This window comes from Crocuta crocuta, unplaced genomic scaffold (assembly GCF_008692635.1).
Source record: "Crocuta crocuta isolate KB4526 unplaced genomic scaffold, BGI_CrCroc_1.0 scaffold237, whole genome shotgun sequence".
NCBI classification, from domain to species: Eukaryota; Metazoa; Chordata; class Mammalia; order Carnivora; family Hyaenidae; genus Crocuta; species Crocuta crocuta.
In genome coordinates this window covers 1282459-1305886 of record NW_027531914.1, presented here as the reverse complement: position 1 = coordinate 1305886, position 23428 = coordinate 1282459, and the positions used below count along the sequence as shown (strand labels likewise).

The 23428-nt window shown below is 41.7% G+C and overlaps 1 protein-coding gene across 1 annotated transcript; it reads left to right on the top strand.

Annotated features, from left to right (window-relative positions):
* Positions 1–726: 726 nt before the first annotated feature.
* On the top strand, positions 727–18024 carry TMEM150C (transmembrane protein 150C). Its single transcript, XM_077774756.1, has 7 exons — positions 727–806; positions 1645–1698; positions 1819–1851; positions 2532–2599; positions 9573–9700; positions 13132–13309; positions 15825–18024. Exons 1-7 carry the CDS (start codon positions 727–729, stop codon positions 16031–16033), a joined length of 750 nt encoding a protein of 249 aa, XP_077630882.1. The 3' UTR covers positions 16034–18024.
* Positions 18025–23428: the final 5404 nt, after the last annotated feature.

Below are 23428 nucleotides of genomic sequence, written 5' to 3'. Positions count from 1 at the left end.
TAGCGGTGCTGGCTCAAACTTGTTACAATTTATTCATTTATTTTTGCTTTCAGATACAACATCCAGAATGCCTGGCAGCTGCTCTTTTTCCCTATTGTGTTCGTTGGAGTTGATTTAAAATTGTACACAATGCATTGTTTTCCCGAACATTCATCTTTAGCGTCTTCTGAGATCGTTGCTCAATAACGTGTCATGAGAAAAGATCAGATTTGCAAAGCATTTGTCATTTCCTCCTGCATTGCTAATTTATTTAGTAACCATTTGTTTGCAGCTCTCTTGTCTGCCAAGCTGTAGACATATGTGCATGCCAGATCCACAGAGCCATAGACCCATAAATGTTAATAATCGCACTAAAAGTAGATTGGAATAAGCCTTTGGTACCTAGCTCTTCCGAAAGTCCTAGCTCCAAGCCCTTTTGTCCTTTTTAAAAAACACTAATGCTTGTATAAGGATAAATGTGTTTGCGAGAAATTTCCCCTTCAGTTCTCAACTAAGGCTCTGGAATATTTAAGCTAATTCTATATAACAGTCATCCACGTTAACTGCTCAAGGGATTTCCATATGAGTAAGTGGCAGTAATTGATTTGGATCATGATTTCATAAAGTACTTTCAGTTTTTATTTATAATTTTTCAGTTAGAGTAAACTTCCTTTCAGTCCTGAAAGATTGAGATAAATTTTTGCTTTATTTATTAATATCTGTTGATTTTATTTCAGTGGTACAGGCATGGATGGGAAGAAATGCAGCGTGTGGATGTTTTTACCTCTTGTATTTACTTTGTTTACTTCAGCTGGATTATGGATAGTGTGAGTATTCTCTTAGTTAATTATTTAAGGACTTAGGTACAATGTAGATGAGAAGGTAGTTTTGACGTAGAAGTGTGTTTAGAAGTACTTTAAAATAACATTTACTAATTCAACCCTGCTGAAGTTCCCATTTCTCTTCCCTTCTTCTGTTGCCCAAAGTAAATAGCTAGAGTGAGTAATAAATTACTGCAAAGCAGGGAGTGAAGGTCTTATTTTGTGTTCCTCTGTTCTTTCAGTAATAAACATTCTATAAAGTGATGATAGGGATTCGTTATTTGCAAGGTTCGCTCATTATACTAACATGCCAAGGATTCCACTCACAGTCCAGTTCATAGTCCAGCTTTTGAGTGTGACTGGGCTTGGTATGTTTATAAAATGGGTATCATCACATTGTAAGTCTTGGCTTATCATTGAACGCTCCCACTCTTGCTTATTACAAGTACTATTTCACTTCCAGCAAATTATTTTGGTTCCTTGCAGTTCACAAATAGAGGAATACTAATTTCTCACACACTCTTGAGAAATTAGAAAATTTGAATTCTAATTTTATTTTAGTCTTCCCAAAGTTATAAGGTCTCATTTCTTTGTTTTCCAGTTTCCAGATTATAATGATTACTATTGATTGGGGGAGTGTTTTAAAAATTAAAGAAATAGTGTTAGTAATCACATTTGAACTTTAAAGAGGTAAGTGATCTATAGGTAAACATAGTAAAAGAGATTTTCCCAGTTAAAAAAACAATGAATATGATGTAATGTGGTTAGTCTAGTCATTCTGGGAAACAAGTCTGTTTAAATAAATGTCTTTGTTTTATAAACTTCAGTTGTTTTTTCTTCATAGATACTTTATAGCTGTGGAAGATGACAAAATTTTCCCATTAAATTCAGCTGAAAGGTAAAGTTGATCTCTGGGTAATTGATTGTCTTATTAATAGACTTAACAAAAATTTTGCAGTTGGTGAGGTTAAACTGTGCACAAGCAACTGTACTTTAACTTGTGTTTTTTATTTTCCAGGAAGCCTGGTGTGAAGCATGCACCATATATAAGGTAACTTGATAGCTTCCCTCTGGGTTGTTGGATCTTAGAAGTTGGGAGAGTGTCTTACTTTGAGCTACTATAACATAGTAGCATAGACTGCGAGGCTTAACAACAGAAGTTTATTTCTCCCAGCTCCCCTGGAGTCCCATCAGGATACCAGCAATCAGGTGTCAATGAGGGCCCTCCTCCGGGTCGCAGATGGCCATCCTCTCATCGTGTCCTCACGCAGCAGAAAGAGGAGGAGACAGTCCTCTGGAATCTCTTTAAAAAAATTTTTTTTAACATTTATTTATTTTTGAGAGACTGAGAGACAGAGCATGAGCAGGGGAGGGGCAGAGAGAGAGAGGGAGACACAGAATCCAAAGCAGGCTCCAGGCTCTAAACTGTCAGCACAGAGCCTGATGTGGGGTTCAAACTTATAAGCTATGAGATCATGACCCGAGCTGAAGTCGGACGCTTAACTGACTGAGCCACCCAGGCTCCCCTGGAATCTCTTTTATGAGGGCACTAATCCCGCTCGGAATGGCTTCTACCCTCGTGACCTAAGTAACTCCCAGAGCCTCCACCTAATAGTATCACATTGGGGGTTAGGATTTCAGCATATGAATTTTGAAGGGACACACAGACATTCAGTACATTGTAGGTGACAGATTCTAATACAGTAATAATAAAACATCATAATTTTTAAGTATTGCAGGTGATGAACCTCCTGCAAGCTGTGTGTTTAGTCAAGTTATGAACATGGCAGCGTTCCTAGGTAAGAAGAACGTAAAGAATGCTTTCTGTGCTTTGGTACATTTCTTTTTGTTTTACCGGCTTTTTGTTTTACCTTACTCTTCTCTTCCCTTCACCATTTTTATCATTTCAGCGTATTCTTTTTTTTTTTTTAATGTTTTATTTATTTCTAGGAGAGAGAGAGAGAGACAGCGTGAGCAGGGGAGGGTCAGAGAGAGAGGGAGTCACAGACTGAAACAGGCTCCAGGCTCTGAGCTGGCAGTCAGCACAGAGCCCGACGCGGGGCTCGAACCCACGAACCGCGAGATCATGACCCAAGCGAAAGTCGGACACTTAACCGACTAAGCCACCCGGGCGCCCCCATTTCAGTGTATTCTTGACTTTATTTCTTTTGCCGCTTGAGATGATATATTTCACGTGCCATAAAATCCAGCACGAGAATTCAATATTGTACAATAAATTTGCATTAAAAAAGAATGCTATATTTATTTCTTCCCCTGTAAGGATGACAAATGCAAAGGCTTTGTGATAAACATTGATGTGTGTAGATACGGTCTTTAAATCTAAACGTCCACATTAACATGGGTGACTCAGTTTCCCGTATGTATACACATACCACGATAGCAAATGGAGACGTAGGTTTTAAAAAAAAGAAGGAACCTTTGGTACTTATGTCTGTTCCCTGTTCCACACTTTTTCTTCAGAGCCCAAGACCATCACTTCATATACTGTCCCATTTGTTCTGTGAGTACTTCCCCGAGGATCGAGGGAACCAGCCATGCTCTCTGTCCTTGTCCACACTGACCTTGTATACCACCTCCCCATGGCCAGTCTCCTCAGTGTCTTTCATAGGGTCAGCTAACTATCACCGTCGGTGTGCTGTGGGGGATGAGCCAGTGACAGCTAAATCTTTCAACAACAGTTTTTTGGAAATGGTTCTTTTGGATGGCGAGCAGTTCACTCCAAGTAAGAAAGAAAGATGATGTTATTACTGAGGGAGTCATCAAGCCTTCGTTGCACCTGTCCCCCAAAAATGACCTGTTATTTCATCTGTGTAGAACTCCATCCCCAAAGGGTTCTACTCATTCTTAAGAAGCTATTTTTATTTTTTAATTTTTTTTGAATGTTTATTCATTTTTGAGAGAGAGACAGAGCATGAGCAAGGGAGGGGAGAGAGAGAGAGGGAGACACAGAATCTGAAGCAGGCTCCAGGCTCTGAGCTAGCTGTCAGCACAGAGCCCAATGCGGGGCTCAAACCCACGGACTGCAAGATTGTGACCTGAGCTGAAGTTGGACACTTAACCGACTGAGCCACCCAGGTGCCCCTTAAGATGCTATTTTTAAATGTTTGCTTTGGAAAAGGTAAGATGTATAGAACTCATTGGAAAATCAAGGGAGATAGTTGTTCCAACATGCAACACAGGCACAATCTTAGTTTAGAAAGCTCACAACCTGAGACACGTGGAGAATGTTCCCAGTGAGACCCAAGAGGCCTCTCTGGAACCTGCAGATTTCCCGGAGAAGCAACACTGCAGGGCTTGTCTGAAGTTAATAAGATTCCCCCCTGGAGCTGACTCTCTTTGGGTCAGAGCCTTTTACCACGCAGGCTTCCCCCAAACTTTGCCCATTTGCCTAAGCAGGAAGTGTCTATAAGGCGTGGACTGCTACGCCACCACTAAGGAGAAGGCTGGATAGAACCCTGATGCTGACGTTGCTGAGTCTTTGAAGACGCTCCTCTCTTCATGCCCTCGACGGGCAGAATTTTCAGGTCCCAGCTATTCCTCAGTTCTGGGAAAAGGCGGTGCTCACATCCTGCCCCAGTCAGTCCGGTTTTGTCTTCGCTGCCTTCAGCCTCAGCTACCACTGAGCTTTAATAGTCACTCTTTTTTTTTTTTTCCCCTACTCTTGACACCACTTTTCTGAAAAGACCCCGAGGCATAAGTGACTGCTCAGGAGATCTCTGCATTTAGTAGAACACAAAGCCCCGAGAGAGAATCTTGAATTGCAGGGTCAGGAACCTTTCCCAGCCTGTCTGCAGTCACACCACATAGGCCTGCAGGTTAGTACCTACTCATAGGGTCTTCCCCACGGGGTGCAATAATAACAGTAATTAATAGCAGTCATTTATATTCCAGGCACAGTGCTAAGTGCTTTGCAAATACTACCTTATCTGATCACGGTACACAGGAGACTGTGCTTATTAAAAAGCTGTCACAAGCTGTTTGTCCTCCATTTGGGCTTTAAAGAAACTCATGAACATGTTGGAAGCCACATATTGCTTCCCTCATATTCTTAAGACAAATTGAAACTTCCCAGTTGTCTTTAGTGTGTAATCTCAAAAATGTCAATTTGCACAGCTCACACATTTATCCAGTTATAAAGCTTATGATTAACTAATTATAAAAGCATTTCCAAAAACAGAATCATGAAAACAAGTTCTCCTCTTCCAGATGACATTCGTCATCATCTCATTCCCTGGTCTTCCCCTGTTCCAGCAAGAGGCACTTAATAAGCCCTGCCTAGCTCTTGCTCTGAGGTATTGGAGTATCCAGGATTTATTCTTTATTATCTTCCATCATTTTTAGTGCCATCTGGGAGACACAAAACTGATGAAGATTAGTGTGCAGTGGGAGGAAACCAACAATTATGTATTTATCAGCTCTGAGAGAGGAGGAATCCCTGTACGGACGATTCTTGCTCGAAATGGCAGAGGCTTCCATCTCCCCAGGCCTGTCCCTGCTGGACCTCAGACTATTACTTTAGACAGCATAGCTGACTTTAAGGAACAACCCGGACTGCCTATAAATCACTGCTCTTTTCAGCCATACAGGTTATAATTTACAGTCTACAAATGAGCCAGTGTGGCATTTATTAAAATCAGTTAGCAAAGATCTTCTGTCTTTTTGCTGTACTAATCAAAGATCGAACTCACTTGTTTTCTTTACACAATTAGGTTTGCACTTTGTCCTGAATCCACGCTTTCGATCTCTCCTGGGGAGAAAAGAGACCTGAGACAAACTTCTTGACAGGAATATTCTTTTCTGCCCTGGAGAGGCTGTGAGGATAAAGCTGAGAGCTGAATGATTTCGGTCACCTAACAGCAGCTGTTCCCTTCCCTCAGCCAAAGCACATTGATTCCCGTGTTCTCTTGCGGTCATAAATAGGAATTATTGATGCATAAACAATAAAGCTAAACAAATCAGAAAAGAATTTGGCCAGGCACCAGTTTAGAACTGCAATGAAGAGCTGCTATTTTGAGTTTAAACTTTAAACGCCCAACCAGGGCGCCTGGCTGGCTCAGTTTGGTAAATCATGCAACTCTTGATCTCAAGGTTGTGAGTTCAAGCCCCACATTGGGTGTGGAGCCTAATAGATAGATAGATAGATAGATAGATAGAGGCCCAGTTAACCTCAAAAGAAAACGTTTAGTAAAGAAAATAAGCAATTATTCTGTGTTCTTTTAAAATAAAGAGGGGACACATATAGCAAACGACTGTTCTAAATATCATAAACAGAAGGGTGGGTTTTAAAAATCTTTTCTGGGGTGCCTGGGTGGCTCATTCAATTAAATGTCAGACTCTTGATTTCAGCCCAGGTCATGGATCTCACAGTTCGTGAGTTTGAGCCCCACATCGGGCTCTGCACCAGCTGTGTAGAGGCTGCATGGGATTCCCTGTCTCTCTGCCCCTCCCCTGCTAGTGCTCGTCTCTCTCGAAGTAAAGAAATAAAAACTAAAACGCTTTTAAAAATATTTTAAAAGTCTTTTCTAAAACTGTTCACGAAATCTAAAATTTTTAATGAAACTAAAAGATGTATCTTCTGATCAGAACATTAATGTAGTAAAAAAAAATTAGTCATCATATATAAACATGGCTTTGAAATCACCCCACTGCCCAGAATTCTTTTTCAAGGATGTGTAATTAAATCACTACTTGGTTGAAAAAAAGACTTTGTAACCAATAATCTTAATCTACCTCCATTAAACCTGTTGATAAAACTGGTAAAGGACCAGAATCTTACTATTTCCAACACCTTAAACCTTCAACTAGAATCTTTCTTTTTCTTTTCTTTTCTTCCTTCCTCCCTCCCTCCCTCCCTCCTTTCTTTCTTTCTTTCTTTCTTTCTTTCTTTCTTTCTTTCTTTCTTTCTTTCTTTCTTTCTTTCTTTCTTTCTTTCTTTCTTTCTTTCTTTCTTTCTTTCTTTCTTTCTTTCTTTCTTTTTTAATGTAACCTCTATGCCCAATGTGGGGCCGGAACTCATGATCCTGAGATCAAGAGTCGCATGCTCTCCTGACTGAGCCAACCAGGCGCCCACAGAATCTATTTTTAAAGGAAATTTTGCCTAGTCCGAGGCGATTAATAATGAGGCTAATAGGTAAAGAGGGCAGAGTGTGATGTTTGGACTGCTGCTCTGGAAGTTAGGAGTGTTGAGTCGAATTCATGTCTCCGAGTAGGTTTCTGTTTCCTGCTTAATTTCATCATCTGTTCATGATAAATGATTTATCATCATATTATAAATGGGAAGGCTAGCAACGCTGGGACCAGAAGATGATACATGTCCTGTGTTTACTGGGGAGAAATGAGTAACACAGAGAATGGCCACTGATCCTCTTCCTCTGGGCACAGCGGACCAAACTGAGTGGGTGGGTCAAGATGAAGAGGCTTCTGTGTCTGCTTCAGCCATGTTTTAGGGCTGAAGCCAAGTTCGAGTACAATCCTATCCCCCCTAACTGAATGACATCCAGATGGTTGCCAGAGCAAAACTTTTCACGAGTCATTTTTAAAAGAAATGAAATGTGGTGCCTCAGTATCTTGTCATTATGCCCTAATACCCATATGCAGTTAACAGCAAGTGTCTCCCATGGTGCCCTGTGTTGAGGCTTCTGGTCTTAATCTAGCGACCTCTTTACCTGATGGTCACTGTGTGTCAGAGGGCTTACGTGGAATTTCCTCTCCTTACTTCCGGCTCCTATTCCCATCCTCAAAAGTAGTAAGACATTGTGCTGATTGTTTTCATCCTCTAGGATACTTGTCATTATTAATAGACTTCAGATATAACTTCTAACTGGGTCACTCAAACCATTAGGTTTGGACATTGTCAACTCAAGTGTATCATTTATCAATTCTACGACCACTAGTGGGAATTAGGTAAAATGCGAATATACTAAAAGCTAAATTAGAGCTAAACAATTGACATTTAATAAATTATGGTTTATTGTTATTTTGTTTCTAAAATCCAAATTTTTTAAAATATTTATTTATTTTGAGAGAAAGAGTGAGCAGTGGAGGGGCAGAGAGAGGAGGAGAGAAAATCCCAAGCGGGCACCACGCTGTCAGCACAGAGCCCAATGCAGGGCTCCATCTAACAGACCATGAGATCATGACCTGAGCTGAAATCAAGAGTCGGACGCTTAAATAACTGAGCCACCCAGGTGCCCCTCTAAAATCCATATATTAACCAAGTTGCACCTGGAACTGAAATTCAACTTGCTGAGCTTAGCTTTGCAGCTTGAAACTATGAAATTCAGTAAATTTAGGAAATGCAAATTTATGGATGGGTTTTCTTTATTAATGACTACTATAAGGGCCTGTAATGAAGATAAAACCTTTAGCAAATAATTACCTACTTAATTGCTGTATAAATAGGTAATTCTTGAATTTCTAATTATCTTCCCTGCTCAGCCTTAATGTCAAAATAAATTGTCTTAGGAAGTAGTAAGTGCATTTCCTTATATGTAGTTATAATTTATATTAACTGCAAGTATTTTTTCTCTTGTTTGTAGACTAACCTCTCCCAGCTTTTTATATAAACATGAAAATATCCCTGCACTAAGCAATTAATAAAAGGGGATTCTTATATTAGTGACTTGAGTGTGGGCTGCCCTCAATAGGAAGTGGGCTGACTTACTATTAGAAGTCAGCTTTGAAATTTAGGTAACTTCCTTCATTCTCTCTCAGATACCCTCATAACAATATGCTTCAAAAGATGGAGTAATTAACATCAAAGAAGAATTGAGCTTTCTTAATGTAATCAGTGTGATTTTTAGTGCATACCAAACTCCCAAATCTGCTGTGTTAAAATTCAGATTTCATAAGTTGGTTACTGTAACTGCTGTAATTTAGATCGACTATTTTTGTCCTTTGACAATGGATACCTCCAGTAGAATTAGAGGGAAGAAGGGATACAGCAGCAACGAAGGGATTTGTACACTTGCCTTGTCTTCCTTCCTCTCCCCAGGAATGATTCATTGTGCAGGGACCCGTAGGTTTGTCTGGATGTGGATCCGGGTATTCTTCCCAGTGTTTTCCTGCTGTGTCTGTTCCAACAAGGTTAAATTTAAGGGTGGCTGAATTACTGAATTCTCATGCCAGGGGCTGTCTTTACCCCTGTTTTATTTGCTGTATCGGGTCTCTGCGATGTTCTCCTAAGCCAGTGTGTCCCATGCTGACCTTGGTTTTGAAAACCCTGAGGACAAAACTAGTAGCAGCTCTGTCACCCTCGCACCACCTGGTGACACACAGCCCCTGCTGCTTTGGCTCCTCTCTGTTTCCCTCTTATTAGGCATGATAAAACATCCAAGTAACCATAGGCATCGCATGAAGAATTTCTTTTAAAAATCATCTGTCATTTCAGAGATTTAAAAATGTACCTTGACGAGAGGCACCTCACTGGCTCAGTCAGTTAAGCATCCGACTCTTGGTTTTGGTTCAGGTCATGATCTCACAGTTCGTGGGATTGAGCCCCACGTCAGGTTCTGCATGGAGCATGGAACCTGCTTGGGATTCTCTCTCTCCTCTCTCTCTGCCCCTCCCCTGCTCGTGTTTTCTCTCTCTCTCAAAATAAATAAACATTTTAAAAAAATAAATAAAAAATAAAAAAAGTACCATGACAAATGGTACTTTAATCTTGCACATGGTGGCTTTGGAAGAACTCTGCTTCACAGTCCGGCTGTATTATTGAGATTTTTAAACTTTAACATTTTGTTTTATCCCCAGCACTTGTCGTAGCTGTTCTCCGCTTCATACAACTGAAACCAAAGGTTTTAAATCCATGGCTGAATATTAGTGGACTGGTGGCGCTGTGTCTGGCTTCCTTTGGAATGACCTTACTTGGTAATTTTCAGGTACTTCATTTGGTCTTTTTCACCACTTTCTCACCCTTCATCTGTATGGTTATCATAGCCGCTGATTCTGCATAAATCCTTTCAAAAGTGCTAATAGTGGTTCCTGATAAGCACAGGGTCTCCAGCAGTCAGCCCTTCTGGTCTTCACCTGGACTGCCTACATTCGCACTGTGTATGTGAGGGTGCTTGCTACGCACTGGAAGTAAAACCATGGCTACGGGAAAAGGAGCTACGTTTAAAATAGCTGTGCAGGGACGAAGCGTCTGACTGCAGCTTGGGTCATGATCTCAGGGTTCATGGGTTCAAGCCCCACATCGGGCTCTGTGCTGACAGCTTGGAGCCTGGAGCCTGCTTTGGATTCTGTGTCTCTCTCTCTCTCTGCCCCTCCCCCACTCACACTGTGTGTGTGTGTGGGTGTGGGTGTGTGTGTCTCAAAAATAAACATTAAAAAATTTTTTAAATAGCTGTGTATTTTATACAAAGGATTTCAAAGTGCTTTATGCTTTTTTTGGTAACAAGTTGTCTGCTACTGTAACTTTCTAGAAAATTAATAGGATCATTGCCTTTCTAAAATTAAACACTGAACATCATTTTTGGATGAAAGCTTGCATTTCATATTAGCAAGCTTACATGGGAATCAAGGTTGAAAACCCAGAATTGTGGGTCGTCTGGATGGCTCAGTGAGTTGGGCTTTTGACTTTAGCTCAGGTCATGATTTTGCGGTTTGTGGGTTCGAGCCCCACGTCAGGCTCTGTGCTGACATCTCAGGGTCCGGAGCCTGCTTTGATTCTGTGTCTCCTTTCTCTCTGCCCCTACCCTGCTTACTCTCTCTCTCTCTCTCTCTCCTAGAAATAAAAAAAAATATTAAAAAAAAATATATATATATAAACATAAATTTTTTTTTAAAAACCCAGAATTTCTCTAGAACGTCTATGACTTGTGTAAAGATACACTAAGTCTTCGTCCCAGAAATTTAGAAGCCCAAGGACACAACATTTAAAAATAATTTCCCTCACCAATACCATTATCCAACTCTTGACTCAAATGACTCTACTTGTGAGATAGACAAGGAGACCCCTCCCCTCCCCCCACCCAACTGGAAAAGTACTTGTCTGGTTTCCCTGCTTCCCTTCCCTTCCCAAAGTCCTCCAACCTGTGCTTTATGCCACAGTTAGAAACCTCTTCCCTGCAGTCAAACACGAATCCTGACACTTCTCTCCTGTCCGTGGACTGAAATCCAGATGGCACAGGCATTCAAGAAAATATGCTAGTGGATTTTCTAAGACTGTCTCTTGTTCTAACCCTCAGTCCTGATAATCGATTAAACCAGAAACGCTCATTCCCTGGCACTTCCCCTGGCACACAGTAGCAACTGAATGAGTAGTTTTGAATTGATGGCTTCTTTGACAGGCCGTCCCACTAGCTCTTCTGTTCTAGGTCTCATCCCACATCAAGCCACACTTACTGAGCTGCTGCTACGCTCTGTGCTGCCAGTGCTGATGTTGTGCTCACTATCAATTCTCTCACAGGACTTGGATGGAAGTTACTGAGTAGACGTTTTGTTCTTTCCAAAGTGCAGAGATTGGGTTGTTTTGGTGAACCACAAATGCTCAAAACCATGAATGATCACACCACGCATGAAGAACACTGTCTGGAATATCTACAGAGAATACGTAGGACACCACAAATGAGTTGCCTGTGAAGAAACAGGTGGCTAGTTTATGGGATAGGTGACAGACTTTTCTATCCATACTTTTTATAATTTTTAAAAGTTTGAACTATGTAATTATATTACTATTTTAAAGTTAAGTTAAAACTAATAAATGAGGGGCGCCTGGGTGGCTTAGTCGGTTAAGCGTCCGACTTTCGCTTAGGTCATGATCTCGCGGTTCGTGGGTTCGAGCCCCGCGTCGGGCTCTGTGCTGACTGCCAGCTCAGAGCCTGGAGCCTGTTTCAGTCTGTGACTCCCTCTCTCTCTGACCCTCCCCTGCTCACGCTGTTTCTCTCTCCTAGAAATAAATAAAACATTTAAAAAAAAAAAGAACTAATAAATGAATAGATTGTGTGTAGCGTGGAAAACTAATTTCCTAGAAGTAAAATTTAATCTGAGGAATCGTTATTTAAAATGAGTTTTGAAAATATGCCTTTCGAACTAAGAGGAAAAAAAGGTGGCTTCTTCCAAAGAGGAGGAAAAAAGACTACAGCCAAAAACAATAGAAAAAGTTGTCAAAGGAAAGCAATATTGATTTGAGGCAACCATTATTCACAGCAGTGTCAAACAATAAAACATCTGAAGGCAACGGCAATTCAAAACAATATTTTACCATGTTGTAAGAGCCATCTCTTCAACTACAGATTTTATTTTCCCGTGTGCAATTTAAAATATATATAAAACAAGGTGCCTGGGTGGCTCAGTCAGGGTCCAACTCTTAGCTCAGCTCAGGTCATGATCTCAGGATCATGAGTTCAAGTCCTGCATTGAAAAAAATAGATAGATAACATTGCTAAAGGTGTTTTAAGTGACAAATATATTTTTTTAGAGGTTTTTTTTTTTTTTTTGAGAGAGGGAGACAGAGGAGCTGAAGCAGGCTCCAGGGTGACCTGTCAGCACAGAGCCTGATGAAGGGCTCGAGCCCACAAAATGTGAGATCATGACCCAAGCAGAAGTCAGGTCTTAACTGACTGAGCCACCCAGGCGCCCCAATGACCAATATATATTTTTAATTAGTAGGTAATGGAGAGTTTACATCTTGAACCCTCAAATGAAATAAACTGAGTGGGTCTCCTTTAACCTATTAACTCTATAAAAGCCTTCACCAGGAATCTTCAAACACTAACGTCCTTTAATGGGTCTACAAATATGGCAAAAGCTATTAGGTGGCAATTTTCTTAATAAAAGGAAAATAAAACAAAATCCCATTAACAACGAATGGGTCACATTACACAGGCCAGTGTTGTATGCGTAAGTGTTACTGGCTGTGTATGTCAGTAAAATCTTGACCTGCTTAGAATTGGTCCTCTTCAATCAGTAAATACACAGCCAGATCCAGGTCTCATTTCGTAGTCTGGAAAATAAAGTTTGCGGTGTATGTTTGTAGAAACTGACATTTCTCCTTTTTATGTAACTCTCCTGCTTTTTTCCTTTACTTCTCCATGCTTTTCTGGAAATTAAATTCAAGAAATACATTACCACTGCCTGAGTGGTTATTCTAAACAAATGTTTTGAGGTTTGGAAGTACTATTTATCTCCGTTCTACCCTCAGAGTTCAACCCATTTGAGAGCAAACACAAAGAGCCAGTGGAGATGAAGGATATTCTACTCTTTCCAAAATCTCTCATCGCATTATTGAGATATCTATTGCTTTACATGTTTTTTCTCCCATCACGTCTTTTCTAAGTGGGCCTCCTTGTATTATCTGTTCATCCCTTAGCTCACGAATGATGAAGAAATCCATAATGTCGGAACTTCCTTGACCTTTGGATTTGGCACGTTGACCTGCTGGATCCAGGCTGCATTGACACTCAAAGTCAACATCAAGAATGAGGGACGGAAAGTTGGGATTCCACGAGTTATTCTCTCAGCATCTATCACTCTGTGCGTGGTCCTCTGTATCCTTTGAATGTGAAAAGGTTCTTTGACAGGGAGATTAAAACACACATATGTAGGGGCGCCTGGGTGGCTTAGTCGGTTAAGCGTCTGACTTTCGCTTAGGTCATGGTCTCGCGGTTCGTGGGTTCGAGCCCCGCGTCGGGCTCTGTGCTGACTGCCAGCTCAGAGCCTGGAGCCTGTTTCAGTCTGTGACTCCCTCTCTCTCTGACCCTCCCCTGCTCACGCTCTCTCTCTCTCTCCTGGAAATAAATAAAAAACATTAAAAATTTAAAAAAAGAAAAAAAACACACACATATGTAGATGAGAAAACTGCCATTTCTGATTGATTAGGATATACTGTCAGATTATCTCCGAATCTTAGGCAAAAGGGATAAGTAAATGGATATAAAGATCCAGACTCACAGACCTGAGGAGATAGAGAACTAAAATTAAAACAAACAGAATGGTTTCATGCATTCTCCTTATTATTAGTGATGGAAAAGTTTCCCTTTCTGAAAAACACAGAATGCATAATGAAAATTGATTTTTTTCCCCATTCCATCTTTTAAAAAGTTAATTTATGACTTTATTAATGACCCTGTTATTTCATTTAATTTAACTTGTGAAGGAGAATGTGGCAGGCCTCTGATTTCACACCCTGCCATTCAACTTACCCATTAAGTAACAAGGAGTGAAACCAGGAAAAGGCAGAGGAGAGCCTTCTGTTTAACCCCAAACAGATCCCAGAGAGACTAGTCCCGGAGGGATCTCAGTGACCCCACCTACTGGTGGCATGGCCCAATAGAAGCTGGCCAATTCCAGTGCGACCACTGAGATCAGCCACTCATTCCGTGGGGCAGAGTGATCTCAAGTATTCACTCCAATAGGTTCTCCTCAGGAAACCAGAGAGGAAGGGAATAAGGTTCCTAGGTGGTAGAATGTATAGCTAACCCAATTACACATCTTTGCTCATATAATAGCCAACATTATTGGGCACTCATAATGTGCTAGGCATTGTTCTAAGCACTTTAAATGTATCAGCTTCTTTAATCCTCATTTTACAAGTACGAATAGTAAGGACAGAGATTAATTTATCCAACATCACAGTCTGTATGCGGTTATCTCCACTTAAACTCAGGCACAGTTCTTGAACTCAACTGCCATACCCTCTTGCCTGAGGGAAAGTGGCTTTAAAATATGAAAATATTTATTGTTCAGAGACATCTTGTAGTTACTGGAGTATTTGGGGTCTTTATTTCTTCTTCCCTCACTAACTGCCAAATGTATGTTTGTTTGTTTGTTTGTTTGTTTCAAGTTCTTGAGCATATTAGAGAATATTTAAGGGCTGGAAAATCAAGCCAGAAATCTTGCTGAATGCTAGCCACCTGATGAAATATCTTATGAGTAAAAATGCCAGAATTCTACTAGTATGAGATTTGAAAATTTACCCCTTCCTCATTAAGTAATATTGCTTTGCCAGTATTTTGAGACCTCCTTTGGAAGAATATGTACAGACTTGAAATTATTCTGAGTTTTCAGCTTATATGAAACAATTCTGATCCATGTTGTTTCTGAACTTTCAGAACCCTGTCCAGGTTCCCAGATGAATGGATCCAGGACTAGTCAGGAGAGCAAAGTTTGGCTGAAGTAGTTTCACTGTATTCTTTTACTCTCTGAAAATTTCCCAAGATTTTAAGTCTGAAGATAAAACTAATTCTAAGGGAGCATTTCTGATTTTTCTTTAAAAATGTATTTAGTCCTTGGCCTCTTGGCTTTTCACTGGAGGATGCTTTGAAACATCTTCCTTCCTAGCTCCTATACTTCATGTATACTGGTGTGTGTGTGTGTGTGTGTGTGTGTGTGTGTGTACACACTCCACACATTTTCAGACATGGGACTCTCATTTGTTTGTTTTAATAGTGAAAACTAGACTGAAGAGGAAGAAGAGCCACTTTTACATTACTAGCACCGCAGAGACAAAGCTTATATGTAGGTGCTTGGTGATTTGATACATTCAAAATTGTTTCTGCAGATAAAATGAGGACTGTAAATCCATAGTCATTTGCAGTGATTTTTCTTTTTTAAAGGTAAGTTTACTTTTCTGGCCAACTACTTTCTTAGGCATTGTAATCCTCTTGCTAATCTCAGAGTCTGTTAGGCAGCTGTAGAGTTGAATGCCTGGCCTGGAAGCCAGAGTCATTGTATTTGAATCACATACCTATGTGACCTCAGGCAAGTTACTTAACCATTTGGCCTCAGTTTCCCTAGTTTTAAATGAACTGATGATAATAGGATTGTTGTGAGGATTAAGTTAGACTTTCCATGGAAGCACCAGAAGCATGTCCAGCACAAATGAAGAGCTCAACAATGCTATTTCGTATTATTCATGCAAGCGTTGCGTTCTGCAAGCCATCAAGCTAAGTTTTGCTGATGAGGGGGGAGAGTGAGACTTTTCTTGTAACCTGTCCTTGTCCAGAAAAGAGCTCAGTTTTAATGTGGCATTTGGGGGTGCTTTCCTTGACTGTTCCTCCCCAGATTTCATCCTCATGGCCCAAGGCATCCACATGTATGCAGCCAGGGTCCAGTGGGGTCTGGTCATGTGCTTCCTGTCTTATTTTGGCACCTTTGCTGTGGAGTTCCGGCATTACCGTTATGAGATTGTCTGCTCCGAATACCAGGAGAATTTCCTGAGCTTCTCAGAAAGCCTGTCCGAAGCTTCTGAATATCAAACCGACCAGGTGTAACCTATCAGTTTTCCCTTGCCGTTGAGGTGGGTGTGGTGTGGGGAGGGGCCAGAAGGACACGCCCACAGGACTTGGTACAGAACCTCATAACACATTTTACACACACGTTCTTGGCCACATTTGCCAAATGAGCTTTTCAGGGCAAATTATTTCTTTAACGAATAAGCACAAGCCCTTTTGTGTCGAAACACACGCTGTTACACTGAAAATATATGCACGACAGAGCAAGAAGCTTGTGCATGATCACTTCTTTTTTCCCTCTCTCTCCCAATTCTCCCTGCTCTTCTCATTGTCTTCACGTATTTCAGACATCGTGTTCACCCTACCACAGAGTAGGGCAGGCCAAATGTATCATGGGAATAATGCCAACTCCCAAAGTTGCCTTCAGATCCAAAGGGCTTGGAACCAGCTCATGAGGAAGTTCTGAATCTGGCACTTGAATGGATTGAGTATCATCTAACTGGATGGAAACAGAGACGTGACCCTGTGTGACCTATGGAATGGCCTGGGGTCAAGAACTTCCCCACAAAAACTCCCTTCATCATTGTTCGGTGGTTGGCTGTGCGGAGTCAATGAAAGGAATATGCTACAAGCCCACTACCACGATTTGGACTTTATTGTGACTGAGAAATACTTCCAAATGTGAATATTTGTAGGGACATGGTCTGCGAGGCACAGAACAAGATGGGGGCAGCGAGGGCACACTTTTGTTTTTGCTTCTGTGATGTGCCAGTAGACACAGCTTTTGTTTTATATTTCATGGTTTGCCTTCCTTTTTTCTTTAAGTAACTACCGTGGGTCTCCCAAGGCCTCATGGACAAAGAAGATGTAGGCCAAATGTGAGACCCGAACTTGTTTTAGGTTAACCATGATACAAGAAAAAAAAAAAAAAAACAGGTGACCTGCAGGCTTAATTTGCTGCTTTTATGTTTGAGGCTAAGAAAATGTTCACAGAAAAGCACAAAGAAATATTTGTGGAGGTAATAAAAAAGCTCCTGCTGGACATGTATAAAAAGAGTCTTAGAACATCTTGTTACAAGTCCAGATCAAGGGAGGGCTTCTTCATATGTAGCAATAGCTCCGATTTGGTATTTTGGCAGGGGCCGGGGAGTTAAGGGCTTTTTCGTACTTGGAATTTGTAGAAACCAATTAAAAGATGACCCTTCCCCCAAGAACAAACTGGCACAGTTGATGCCCTACTGCCCAGCACATGCTTTCCACCTGCTAAGAGTTTCGAACGCCAACTCTAGGCCTGGACTTTGGACGCTGTGCTTCATGATGAGCAGAATCCTTAGTTCAAAATGTCTTGGAGTGGGCCAAGAAGTCCTCACATTCACTTCACAGGGGGCTAGGATCTCATGGAATATAATGTGAAGGGAAAAAAAAGCATTGTTCTTTAATTCTTCCCAAACTCAGACTCTTGAGGAAGGGGGTCCATGACTTATAATCTCTATTTCTCTCTGCCTCCCAGCCCTGTGCCGGGCACATACAGGTGCTCAACAAATGTCTGTTCAATAGAATTACTGGTCATTTAAGTGCAAGAAAAAGGAGTATCAGAGAAAGATTGAAAGATGAAAGACAGAATAGATGACTTTCAAGCAAGACAGGAATGGAAGAGGTCCTCAAGAAGGGTCAGGCAGGAGGGTGAGAAAACCTGTAAGAGAGAGGCTAACACATGAGGAAGAGAATCAAGCAGAGAGCATTCTCCTAGGAAAAAGGCATCTTACTGTAAATAGTCCAAGGTGACATTTATTATTTTGGAATACTGCTTTTGGGTTTGTTTTTTCATTTTTATATTTTAAAGATTTTATCAGAAAACAAAGATTTATGAAGTTTTCTTTTAATCTACACAATCCAAATTAAACAGCTTTTGGTGATGCACTGTATACTTTCTTAAGAGTATATCTAATAGCACATTTTAGCCGAATCAAGCAAGGACTGGCATTTCATCGGGATCTGACCACTAAATAAAATTCTTTTATGCAGAAGTATGATTGGTCTCGTACACTAACATTTCTTCTGTAATAGTGAAGCATGTGTAAACTCCATCGGACATTCTGTTGAAAATATACTTCAGTGTTACGTTGGTAGCCTGTTTCTAAGGTGTTTTCCAACACCAAAAACCAATTCTCTGATTCTTTGGACATCAACTGGATGCCCTACAATTCAGGTCAATTCCAACACAACCCAGTTATTGTCAGACCCCTCAGAGTTAAGGTCTCTGTCCAAGGCTGCCCTCACTCACTCCAGATGCCAGTCACATGGCTTGGGTCCCAGGCTACCCACACTTGTGTCCAACTTGACTATAAAATTAGGGAGGTTCCCACTACTCCCTTCCCTTTTAAGTTGGATAGTTAGCCAAAATGGCTCCCAGAACTCCAGAAAACACTGCACCATGTGCCTGCTTATTATAAAGGATATAACCCAAGAACAACCAAAACAAAGAGACAAAGAGGGCAGGTAAGGGGAGGGATATGGGGGGGCGTGTCATCCTCCCAGCATTCAGAAGTGTTCACCGACCCAGAAGCCTTCAGAATCTCCCTGTTCAAGAGTTTATAGAGCTTGGGGCCCCTGGGTGGCTCAGTTGGGTGAGCATCCAACTTCGGCTGAGACACTGATTGTGCGGTTCCTGAGTTGGAGCCCCGTGTCCGGCTCTGTGCTGACAGCACGGAGCCTGGAATCTGCTTTGGAGTTTGTCTCCTTCTCTCTCTGCCCCTCCTCTGTTCACGCTCTGTCTCTCTCTTAAAAATAAACATTTTAAAAACGTGGGGAAAAAAAGTTTGTAAAGCTCAATTTCCAACACCCTCCTTCCATTTGCTTCCACAGGCTGGTCAGGATGTCTAATCACTTGGTCTTTCTGGTGACCAGCTCAATCCTGAGCATATCTGGGGGCCCCACCATAAGTGACCTCGTTAGCATAAATTTGGGCTCCTTATGAAACAAAAGTCACTCCTATCACTCAGGAGATGTCAAGTTTTAGCAGCTCTGTGGCAGGAACCTAGGACAAAAACCAAATATATTTTTGTGTTATACCACACATATAAATACAGATCAAGATTACAGAACCTTCTAGGAATTAAGAACCATAGGACTCTTCTCGGAGGCCAAGACCAGGGAATCTGCATTTAGAATGAGCACCCCTGGAGGATCTAATACAGATGGTCTGGAGAACAAAGTTTGAAATATACTGAACTCGGTTTTGATAGTCCAACTAGGCCTTTTGAAAAAAAGTTCTCTCCTATTTTTATTTATTTTTTAATTAATTTGAGAGAGAGAGAACGCGAGCAGGGATGGAGTAGAGAGAGAGGGAGAGAGAGAATCCCAAGCAAGCTCCATGCTGTCAGTGCAGAGCCCAGCTCAGGATCTCAATTTCATGAACTGTGAGATCATGACCTGAGCCGAAACCAAGAGCTTAACTGAGCCACCCAGGTGCCCCAGGAGAGAAATATTTTTGAAACTGTGTTAACGTTTTTATTTGGTTTTTTGTTTTTGATTTTTTTTGTATGTTTATTTATTATTGTGACAGAGAGAAACAAGAGCATGAGTGGGGCAGGGGCAGAGAGAGGAGACACAGAATCCGAAGCAGCCTTCAGGCTCTAAGCTAGCTGTCAGCACAGAACCTGACACGGGGCTTGAACCCACGAACCGTGAGCTCATGACCTGAGCTAAAGTCAGACGCTTAACTAAGTCACCCAGGCACCCCAGAATCATGTTAATGTTTTAAAGGTTCAGTTGTTTTTTATTTAATGGAGAACTGACAGTGAGTTGAAGGTTTACCACCTGTGTTATTTACTGAGTATTCTTTGCTGCTGGGATGGGAAAGTAAAACCTTCGTATCCTAGATTTTGTAGTCTGTTGTTGGTTGTAATGGAGGGTGGAACACCAGTGTTAATTTGTGCTTAGGCATTGTGTCAGTCAGGATAGGTTGGGTTTTGCTGTCCCAAAATAAAACGGATAAAACTAAGCTTCATTTCTCCTACTAGATGTGTTTCCAGAGTTAGCAAGGGGGCCACGCTCAGGGCTAGGACTGAGACCCTGGCTGATAGGGGCTGTATCTCAACATGTGCTTCTGCCACATTTGCCGACAGTCATCAAGAAAATATGGCAGACTGCTCACTGGTTCTTAAAGATTCTGCTATGAAGTGACATCACTTAGCTTACATTTCATTGGTGAGGGTAAATGGCACAGTCATATCTGAGAGCCGCTCTCCCGTGTGCCCAGATAGAACATTTCTATGAACAGCCTAGTGACTGCCACAGGGTTCACATCAAGCTTTTAAGACTTCTTTGGTCATTGTCATTGCCTTGAAGCAGGAGTAATAAAGAATCAGTAAAGAACCATCATCATACAGAAATAGGGGAAAGGTGCTATCTATGGAGTTGAGATAGATCACCAAAATACAAATATGAAGAACCATCCAAATAATAAATGAGAGAAAAGCAATTCCACTGAACCTAGGACAATCTTGACCCCATATACGTTGTATATCCCCCAAGCAATGGCAATCAAGAGTTTGAGGGGAGAGAAGAATTCTGCATATGAAATAAGTTGGATTTCACAATCCTCAGCTTCATATCAGTTTAGATTCCAATTACACTCTTCGAAGAAATAGCAAATATCCAAGAACGAAGTCCAAAGAAGGGAGCGTGGAGGAGAAGGCTAGGTTCCTCACTGGAAAAGCAAAGATCTTTTCCTCAGCATAAAATATGCTTTTATTTCCCCTATCTTAAAAAAAAAAAAAAAAAAACCCGGAGCGCCTGGCTGACTCAGTTGGTGGAGCGTGCGATCTTAATCTCGGGGTCATGAGTTCAAGCCTTATGTTGTGTGTAGAGATTTCTTAAATAATAAAACTTAAAAGAAAAAAGTCCCAGGGTGCCTGGCTGACTCAGTCGTAGACCATGCAACTTTTGATCTCAAGGGTCATTAGTTTGAGCCCTACTTTGGGAAGATTTTTTTTTTTAAGTCCCATTTGCTGTCTGTAGGCCCTCTGTCCCAATTCTCTCTTGAACCCACTCCAATCACTGAGCTCTTGCTCCTACCATTTCATGGAACTGCTTTACTCAGAGACCTTGTGATGTTATACACAATGGTTAGTTCTTTTACTACCTTATCTAGACCCATTAGCAATACTTCAGAATTTGATCAATCCCTACCCCCCTTCTCTGCTTAACATGTTCGCTTGGCTTCCAGAAATTGTTCCCTCTTAATTGGCCTCCTGCTTCACTGTCCACACCACCTCCTTTGCTGGACCTTCTCCCTGACCTGACACCCTCACACTGGAGTGTCCCATGCCCCCGTCCTTGGAATTCTGCCCTTCCTTTCTACATCCACTGTGCTGGTGACTTCATCCAGTCTTCTTGTTTTAAATATCACCAGATGCTGACCTCTCCCAACTTCACCAGCCCAGACTTCTCTCCTGTATATTCACCTAACTTTGTGACATCTCCCCTTGTTATCTCAAGTTTAATAAGCCCTGATCTTATCCCTTGAAACTCGTTCCTCTCAGAGTCGTCCCGTCTAAGTGAAGAACAACTCATCTTCTAGCTGCTCTGAGTGAAGCCTCAAATCTTGAAGTAGCTCTTTGTTCTCTCACACTCCACATCTGTCAGTCAATCCAGTCTGCTTGATCTTCACATTATTCTAGAATCCATGCACTGCTACCCTGTCATCCAGGCACCTTCCATCCCTCCTGGGCTTTTATAATAGCCCACAAAAACTGGTCTCTCTGCTTCCATCATTTGCTCCCTTCAGACTGTTCTCAACATGGCAAAGTGGTCTTCTTAAAAGCTAAGTTAGATCATCACTCCCCTGCTTAAAACTCTCCAATGGTTTCTCTTGTGCTTAGACTAAAAACCCCAACCACTAAAATGCCCTGCAAGGGCCAGCAAGACCCGCCTTTCCACCTTTCATTCTCTGTTCCAGTCCCTCAGCCTTCTTAAGTTCCTCCAACAGCCAGGCATGCTCTGACCTCAGGACTTTTAACACTTGCTGAAATCTCTCACCCTCTTCACCTCTTCCAGTGTTACCCTCTCACCGAGGCCTACCTGACCTCTAAAACTCAAGCCCAACTCTGCACTAATGCTCTTTCCAGCTTATTTTGCTCGCTAGCATTTTTGAAACATGGTCCTGGAATTAGCTCAATTCTAACGCGCATAACACTGTCTAACACATTTTACTTATTTTATTATCTCATTTGCTCTACCCCTAAAATGTAAGCTTCATGAGGGCAGTGATTTTGTTTGTTTGTTTGTTTTGGGGGGCACAGATTTTTGCCTGTCATGTACCTGAGGCAGAGCAGGGCCAAAATCCAGCCCAAATCCAGCGTTCCTGCATAGCGATGCCCCTTGAGTAGTACATCTTCGAGGAGAGCTAAAACTCTATGCCCCTTGAACAGTAATATCTTGCGGGAATGCTCACTATGAAGACTTGTCAAGACTGGACCAAACCAGGGTTGCCTGGGTGGCATCCAACTTCGGCTCAGGTCATGGTGTCATGGTTCATGGATTCAAGCCCTGCTTCCAATTCTGTGTCTCTGGCTCTCTGCCCCTCCCCCAACTCAAGCTCATGTGTGCTCTCTTTCTCTCTCTCTCTCTCTCTCAAAAATAAACATTTAAAAAAATTAAACAAAGACTGGACCAAACCAGTCTGTGCCAAGATAGACCCCAGTACTGAACTTTTACCTACTTTCTCCCTCATCGTAATACAAAAATCATGCCCAGATTTAACACGCTCATGAGACACGCAATGCATGTAGACAGAAACATGTTCTGTCCACTGTGCCTGCACACCCACCCTCCTGTACCTCCCCACCCCAGCATGCTTTGATGTCACCCCTTTCCCATCTCAGGCCCTTGGAAAACTTTCCCCGGCGTTTGTTCTGAGAGTCAGCCTGAAGGACACTCTCCCTCTATGCTGTCTCCCTCATGCATGAGCCCTAATGAAGGCCTTGCCCGGAATTCCCTTTTGGCCTCTTGTCAATTTCTGCTGCTGAGAGTCCCAGGACCCGAGTCTGTCATATACCTGGCAACTAAAACAATGCCCTGCGCAGAGTTAAGTGCTTAATAAATACTTTCAAAATAAATGAATGACGGTAGCTGCCCCCTCTGTTCCTTTTCTCTCTCTCTCTCTTTTTTAAAGATTTAACATCTTAACTATGGGCTGCTCCACAGGCATTTAGGAGACAATGATAATGTGGTCAGATTTCAGAGGATGCAATTATCGTCTGGCTTCTCATAGCAAACAGCTTTCTGTGTCTTGAGGAAGTTTTAGATTATAAAAAGGGTTATTTCTTATAATGTCTGCAGTTACTAGTACATGTTAAATACCCACGTTCTTAACAAGGCCCGAAACAATCCTTACACAAACTCTGAGTACTGGACTTCCTCTCGTGCAGC